This window comes from Neospora caninum, chromosome IX (assembly GCF_000208865.1).
Source record: "Neospora caninum Liverpool complete genome, chromosome IX".
NCBI classification, from domain to species: Eukaryota; Apicomplexa; class Conoidasida; order Eucoccidiorida; family Sarcocystidae; genus Neospora; species Neospora caninum.
In genome coordinates, this window is record NC_018390.1 from 5,265,272 (window position 1) to 5,272,847 (window position 7,576).

At 64.7% G+C, this 7,576-nt stretch overlaps 1 protein-coding gene across 1 annotated transcript; it reads left to right on the top strand.

Moving 5' to 3' along the window:
* Positions 1 to 263: 263 nt before the first annotated feature.
* Positions 264 to 5,388, top strand: NCLIV_044610 (conserved hypothetical protein; the record flags this gene model as incomplete). The annotated part of the gene is made up of 3 exons (XM_003881383.1): positions 264 to 4,739; positions 5,068 to 5,131; positions 5,336 to 5,388. 3 exons carry the CDS (start codon positions 264 to 266, stop codon positions 5,386 to 5,388), a joined length of 4,593 nt encoding a protein of 1,530 aa, XP_003881432.1.
* Between the last annotated feature and the right edge of the window lie 2,188 nt (positions 5,389 to 7,576).

A 7,576-nucleotide genomic window follows, 5' to 3' on the forward strand; every position in this document is an offset into this window, starting at 1 on the left:
TCTGCGTGACGCGTGCGAAAAAAGAGTACCTCGGTGTCGACTCTTTCTTCCCGGGTCTCTCCTCTTTTCTTCCCGAGTCTCTCCTCTTCTCTTGGCGCTGCCTTCTTATCCCTCTGCGTTTGGCGCGGCGGCGCCTCTCTTCCGTGCGGCCTTCCTCGCGCCACATTCTCGCTTTTTCCCGCGGACACGCCTCGGACGCGTGCTCTCTCCCCGCCCGTGTGTCTCGCGCGCCAAGCCGGTGCGTCGCCCAGATTGTCTCTCCGATGAAGAAACGGACGCCCTCGGCTCCCAGCGCGGGGCGCGGGGCGCGGGCCGCGACCGTGACTCTGCTGGCCTCTCGCGCCAAGCGCGGCGGGGCGCGCGCCGTCCTCGCGCCGGTTGCCCGGGGCGCCTCGTCGTCCCAGAAACAACGCGTCCTGCTGCGCGAGCGCGTCGACTCGGGCCCTCGCAGAGTCGTCGTTTCCTCCTCTCCGGCGGCGCACCCCGCGAGCTCGGAGGATCCAAACGCAGGCTCTGCCCAGCCCCTAGCTGCAGCTGCTGTCTCCGAGACTGTGGAGGCGCGAAAGGCCCGCCTCCTCGGGATGTCTCTGGAGGCGATGATTCGCGAAGAAGCGAGCGCCACGCGCGAGAAAAAAAACAGCCGCACCGTGCTCTCGGAGGCCGCGCGCGTCGGCGCAAAGAAGCCGGGGCCCACGCTGCTCCGAGCCGGCGCGCCCGGCGCCCTCGGCCGCAGTGTCTCCTTGAAGCCCGCGGAGAATCCCGGTGTCTCCATTGTCTCCACAATCTCCGCGAAGAGCGGCGCAGGGCGGCTGTTTCGCCAGGCGATGGCGACGCGTGGCGACTCGGGCCTTGAGAAGAACGAGGCCAGCGGGGGCGCGCGCGTCGTCGTCGGAGACTCCGCGCCGGGGCGCCTAGCGGGGAAGGCGGAGGCGGGCAGTGTCTCCGCGGGTGTCTGTGCAGCGCGGACGGGAGAAGGCGCGGCGGGAGAGAGGGTCGTCTCGGCGCGGGCCGCGAGCTCAGTCTCTCGCGAGACCTCTCGGCGAACGAGCGTCGAAGAAGGCCTGATCACGGAAGACGACGAAGACGGCTCGGGCCGCAAGGGCCCGCCGTACTCGTCCCGGAATCCCGTGAAGGCCGCGGAGACACCTGTCTCCAACGGCCTCGTCTGGGCAACCGGCTCGCGCGCCCGCCTCTCCCCCGCGGTAGGCAGCCAGCGCGTGAAGCTCGTGGGGCGCGACGAGGTCGGCGAAGAGCCCGACGAGCCCTGGCAGGCGTCGGCGCAAGGCCAGAGCGACGGCCCGCGGAAAGTCGTCCTCACCGGCGGGTCTGACACAGAATCGATCCAGGCGCGCCAGCAAGCTGGAGCACGAATTCCACTCGAAGAGGATGGAGAGGCGATTGGGTCGGGAGAAGAGGACGGACGATCCGAGGCGCATGCACTGCAAGCAGAGGAGCATAGTCCAGGGGAGAGAGCCAGCGGAAAGCTGATGGCGGAGAGAGACAGGAGACGCACTCGAGAAGCTGAGACGCGAGCCGCGCGCGTGACTCTACAGACTGCAGCGAAGGCAGCCGCGCTGTCTTCTGCCTCTCTAGCCTTCCCTTCTTCACGGCCTGCGACCAGCCGCCAAGTGAGCGCGAGAGGCGAACGGGGCGTTCCCGGCGCTGGTCGAGTGCGAGGCTCGGGAGCGCGGACCGTCGCGTGTCGAGACGCGGAGCAGCCAGGCGGGCGCGGCGAGGCCCGTGAGAGGGCCGGTCCAGGGGCGAGCGGCCTGGAAGGCCCGCGCGGCAGGCGAGGCGCAGGGCGGTCTCCCGTTGCCGCGATTGCCGCGAGCCGAGGGAAGAGAGACAGCGAAGAGCCGCGGGCAAACTCTTCGGGGCGCGCCGTGCGATCCGGCGAGGGTGTGTCTCCGTCGAGACGCGAGAGGGGAGGAGACTCCCCGAGGGAACTCCGCAGAGCTGAGGGGTCTCCGTTTCCCGCCGCGACGGGAGACGGGCCGAAACGCTTCGGGACGACCTCGGGGCACTCAGTCCTCGTGTTGCCGGCGCCTACGCGAGAGGAGCCTGCGCCCGCGAGAGGCGAGAGCCCTGGCGCGACTCGGGCGGCTGAGGGGAACCGAGACAGAGAGACGCAGCTGCGTGCTGCGCGAGACGCGCGGAGCCCCTCGGAAGGACACAGGCAGACGAGACGCGAGGCCGAGGTGAAGCAGGGCGAGCGCGGGGGGGGCGCGAGGGCCGGCGTCAGTGGGAGACACGAGGACGAGAGCGACAGGAGCCCGAGAAGACGGGCGAATCCGAGCAGCAGCGAGAAGGATGGAGGTCGAGAAGCGGCGCGTCGCGGCGGGCCAGGCGAGGAGCGAAGCAACCGCTTGTCGCCCCGCGCAGGGACCGGACGAGAAGCACTGCGCCCCGATGACTCAGGCGTGGCCGGCGGAAGCAAGGGCCAGGTGTCCCCGCGTGGAGCCCCAGCAGCGGCTTCCGGCGCCGATGGGACCAGCCGCGGACGTGGCGGAAGAGACAGGCTTTCGGGGGAGGAGACCGCGAACGGAGCCGCGTCGCCGGACGGGCGTCGAGGACGAGCACCGGAGAGAGGAAGCAGGGCCCAAGGCGCGCGACGAGAGGACGCTTCGCGCCGTGGAGACGGAGACCGCGCTTCGCCCTCGGCCCGCGTTGTCATTCTTGCGGGGACCGTCCCAGGATCCGTGGACGCGAAGAGTCGGGGAGAGGATGGAGCCCAAAAGACAAGAAAGCGGGGCAGGAGCCCGTCCGGGCCTCGGGAGGAGCGAAACGGGGAAGGCAGGCCCGAGCCCGCCGCGCGTGCACCGCGGGTGTCTCCAAGAGGCGCGGCCGGCGGGTCGCGGTCTCGGGGGTCATCTCTGGAGTCGCGCGTGAGGCGCCGCGGCGACGGCGCGGACTCGCCCCGTCGCGAGAAGAGAGACAGGAGACAGAGTTTGAGTCTCTCGCGGGAGCGGCGCCGTGGGGCCCGTGAGTCGATTGATAGTCGCGCCCGCCGAGGCGACGCGAGAGCTCGTGGGGCTGCGGCTGTGGAGCCGGTGCGCAGTCTGTCGCCTCGGCGCAGGGCCTGGCGCAGTCCGAGCCGCGGAGACTCGCTCTCCGGGGCCTCGTCTGGGCTGGCCGCGCGAAAGCGGCGCGCGCTGAGCCCGCGTCGGGAGGTGTCGCGGTCGCAGGCGAGCCGAAGTCGAAGCTGGCGGTCTCCGGACTCGCGGCGCCCCAGAAGGTACGCGGAGTCGGCGGGAGGCCGGCGCGATCGGAGCCCAGACGCGCGGAAGGCCCGCGCTGTGGGGCCGAGCAGGCAAACGCGCACGCGGCGAAGTGTCTCCATGTCTCCGGGGCGCAAGTGGAGCCGCCGAAGGAGCTTCGACCGCCGCGACTCGCGGGCCTGGAGCAGGAGCTCGACGGAGTGTCGCGAGATGTGGAGCGGCAGCTGGAGCAGAAGTTGGAGCCGCAGCGAGCGACGCCGACCTGTGCGCCGGCGGTCGTTCTCCTGCTCGCGGTCTCCGTCGCGCCGCAGGTCGCCCTACTCGAGTCGGTCTCTGTCGCCTGAGGCCCGCGGGCGCCGGCGCGGGGCCCTGTCTCCGGGCCCGAAGGGGCTCCGCCGGAGTCGGTCGCCGTTCGGGTCGCGCGGCCCGCGGGGCCCCAGCGACGACTTTGGCCGCGGGCCTCGGGTCGAAGGGGGGCGCAAGCCAGGCGTCTCTCGGGGCCAGGGACTGCACGACCCCGCGTTGGACTCCAGATCGGGGAGTCGGCGCGAGGAAGCAGGGTTCGAGGCGAGAGGCGCCTCGACCAGCGGCGTGCAGCCGGTGGTTCTCCGGACGCGCCGCCAACGCGAAGCCTCGCAGGAGCAGCCGCTGCGGGCTGCGCGTCACGCGCCGTCTCCGGGCCCCGTCGTGCTGGCCCCGCCCACGTGTCCCCCTTCCCAGCCGATCGCGATTCTGCGACCGCGGGGGGGCTCTGGAGCCCCAGCGGAGCGAGGGTCGATCGGCGCGGGCCGCAGAGATGCCGACAGCGAGGTGGACGCGCGGCCGAGCGTTGGGTCCGGGGCCTTCATGCCTGGGCCGCAGGGCCCGCGGGTGGAGCTGTCGCGACACTACGAGGAGCGGCGTCGCGCGGAGCCGGACGCGAGGAGACACGTGGGCGAGGGAGTCCGAGGCGACCGTTTTGAGGGTCCAGGAGACAGTTTCGCACACGGGCGCGGCCACCCCCCGGTGCCGGGCCCAGAGGACTCGCCGCCGCGCGCGTGCCGAGACTACCTTCTGGGCAGACGGTGTCCTGGCGGCGCGTCGAGGTGTCCCCTGTTGCATCCGTCGCAGAGAGACTTGTTCAAGTTCGACCAGCACTCCTTGCACCTGAAGCCGGCCTACATGCGCGAGGCTGTCGCGCTCGGCTGGGTGCCCCGGCGCCCGAGCGCGCGCCCGTACGACGACCGTCAGGGGCCCGTGGAGTCCAAGGGGGCGCGGAGACAGGATGCCCGCGAGCCGGAGGGTCGGAGACATCCAGACCACGAGGAGCGGCGCGACCGCAGAGCCGCGGAAGCCCGCGGGGAGCGGAAGACGAACCAGGGCGAGGAGCAACGGAGGACGGGTGAGGAGGAAGCGCGCGAACCCGTCAAGCGGTCGGCCTCTCAGCAGCGAGCGCTGGACGGCTACTTCAAAACGCAAACACAGGAATTCCTCAACGCTGAGTCGTACATGGAAGGCTGGTGTAAGAAGGAGTTGATCGAGGTGAGAGAAGGTGAACGCGGGAGGGGAGAGCAAAGAACCACACGTGTTGAGGACGAGCAGAGAGACGACCGATTTAGGAAAAGGAGACGGTTGAGGGCAAACAGAAAAGGGGGCAGTGAGCGGCGGGGGAAGCAGGCTCCAAAAGAGAAGGGAGAGAGTCTGTATCGCTTATGCAGCTTGCATCCCCGACACAGAGCTCGCGAGTCTCCAGCGACGAAGCGAGCGGACATGAGAAGAGACACCACGTGTGTGGCTGCCTGGAGGACTCGATTGTTTTTGTGTTTTCTGACGCTGGAAAAAACTGTGGGTTTTGTCTTGTCTTTTGCAGTACTTCTACGACGAATATCTGAGCCAAAACATGTCCAAGGAGGACGCCCTTGCCTCTGCTACAGGTAGGCGAAAACCCTGTTGCGCGTCCAGGTTTCGTTTTCTTCCCTCGCGTTTTTCTTTCCTCTCTCTACCGTCGGCGCGTGATTGTCTCTCGCGTCGCTTGAGTCTCCGTTGTCTGTGCTGTAACTCCCACTGCGCAGTCTCTTTCCGCACCCCTTTTGTCTCCATATCTCTCGTGCGTTCCGCCGTGTGTGTTGCCTTCGCAGCGTATGTGGAGCGACCCGAGGAGTATGGTTTGAGGAAAACCTCAGCGGAATGAGGCCGCGCGCCTTCTGTCTAGAGGCACACGCAGTGTGGGTCTCCTTCAGGCTGTCTGTCTCTGTGTGTCTCTGTCTCGGTCCCACATCTAGCTACTGAGTGGCGAGCAGTAAAAGGAGAGACGGTTGCTTGCTGTGTTTCTCGGGGGTCGAGACACAGTTGACCACAGCAATGACACGAAAAGAAGAAAGATAGTATGGGACTGCGGGTCTTTGGAACGGACCAGCTTGAAGACAAGGGCGGAGAGAAGGACTTGTTCTGTTTTGCTTGACCAGCAAACTAATGAGAGGAAAGAGCGCGAAGGCGTTTGTCACCGCGAAGAAGACGGATTCTGCGGAGAGGTTCCTGGTGGAGCGTTCAGGCGGTTGAAACTATGCATCTGTTTGTGTGTCTTGTCTTCATTTCTCCTCAAACGCATTATGCATTCCCTTTTCTGCCCCTCTCGCCTCGTCCTTCATCTGTGCGTGAGCTGCGGGAGACGCCGAGCCTATGTTACAGACGGAAGCTTCGGCTCCGACCTCTCCGCCTCTACTGGGCGAGGCCGTGGGCTGTATGTACACTTTGAGGGCGTTAACTTTTTTGTCACGGAGAAAGAATTGTTGTGATGTTCAGGTGTGTCTCCTCTGGCGAGAACATGCGTTTCGAGAGACACACAGATCCCAAATCCTCTGTACAGTGTACATACACCTCGTCGTCCTCCCCCTCCCCCCCCCCTCCCTGCTCGAGGCAGCTGTGGTGCCGGAGCAGCGGATGCGGAGCGTTGACACGCGCAGAATCGCCGCCATGTCTTTTCTCGTGTACGCGGAGGCTTTTCTTCCCCATTCTCTTCTGTGTGCATGGGGCGCATCCGGCCACTGCCCCGCTCCTCGCGGGTGCAGGGCGCGGGATGTCTCCCCATCGCACTGTCAGCTCGTGGCAAGCAGATCCCAGCTCAGGATACGGCCAGAAGAGGGAAGAAGAGGAAGAAAGGGAACAAAAATCCGCGAGGCCATGTAACTCGATTCATCTCACTCTACTTACAACGCTCGATCGCTCATACACTTAATATACCCCTATTTCTACATATATATATATATATATATATATATATACATATTCATATAGGTATTTTTCACACTCTTTTCATAATTCGCTAGATAATTTGACTGAGGCATACCTACCTAGATCGATTTCGTTCTCGAGCAGGAGAGAACCCCGCCGCCGCCATTTTGGCTGTAGCGACTGGCTTGACCCTTGATTAGTCCCGTCCCGTTTGTGGTTAAAGCTTTGTCTGGATGTGAAACGGCTCTTTGAGGATTTCGAAACGAACAAACAATTCTAGAAAGAACGAGCGTTTCCGCCAAAGCGCATGTTCATCGAAGACGGATCCTGAGGGGAAGTTCTCGACTGCCACCGCTCACTCCCGGGTGTATGTACAGTCGCGGCGACGAAGCGATCGAACTGTGCTATTCCGCGGTTAAGCTCTGATCGAATCGCGTTCTTCGCGCGCAACAGAAAGATACACGAATCACCAGGAGAGTTTCGTCCCTCAGACTAATCAGACCGCCCTAGGTTGTTTCTTTCGTTGCATTGTGGCCCCTGCATGTGCTACTGCGTTTCGCAGCGAAGCCGCCGTCAAAAGTTGGATAGAAAAAGAGAAGTGGCCTTCTCAAAGTGTCCTCTGCATTTCCTTCTTTTCGGCACTCGAGGAAAACGCCTCAAAACGACAGACACAACTCCCCGGGAGTGCGGCAGTTCCTCAGCTGTCACGGAGAAACCAGACGGTGTCTGTACAATGCGTGCCACAAGACCTCGCTGCAAAGAGAGGATCTCGTCCCTGATTTCTGCCCTCGAAAGAAACCTCTCGGTCCTCCCGATGTCTCACGTGATCGCTTGTGCGGCGAGAGCGGCGCGGCTCCAGCAGGCGACGAGCATCGTAGTAAAACTGCGTTTTCTGGCCACGGCGCCAAGCGTGTGCGTTGAGCAGACTGCTTGGCGACAACATGCGCATGCAATCCCTTCGGGGATCGGGAGAAAGCGGGACGTTTCTCGGTGTCTTGTGGCTTTCTTTTCGAGGCATTCCTTCGTCCTTTGCGACGATTTTCTTTTGCAGAAAACGAGGAAACAAAACGTGAGCCTCGCCCAGCGTCGTGTGCAGACGCCTTCTCCATTGGTTGCACGCCGCCGCCGAGAAAGCGAGAACGGGAGCG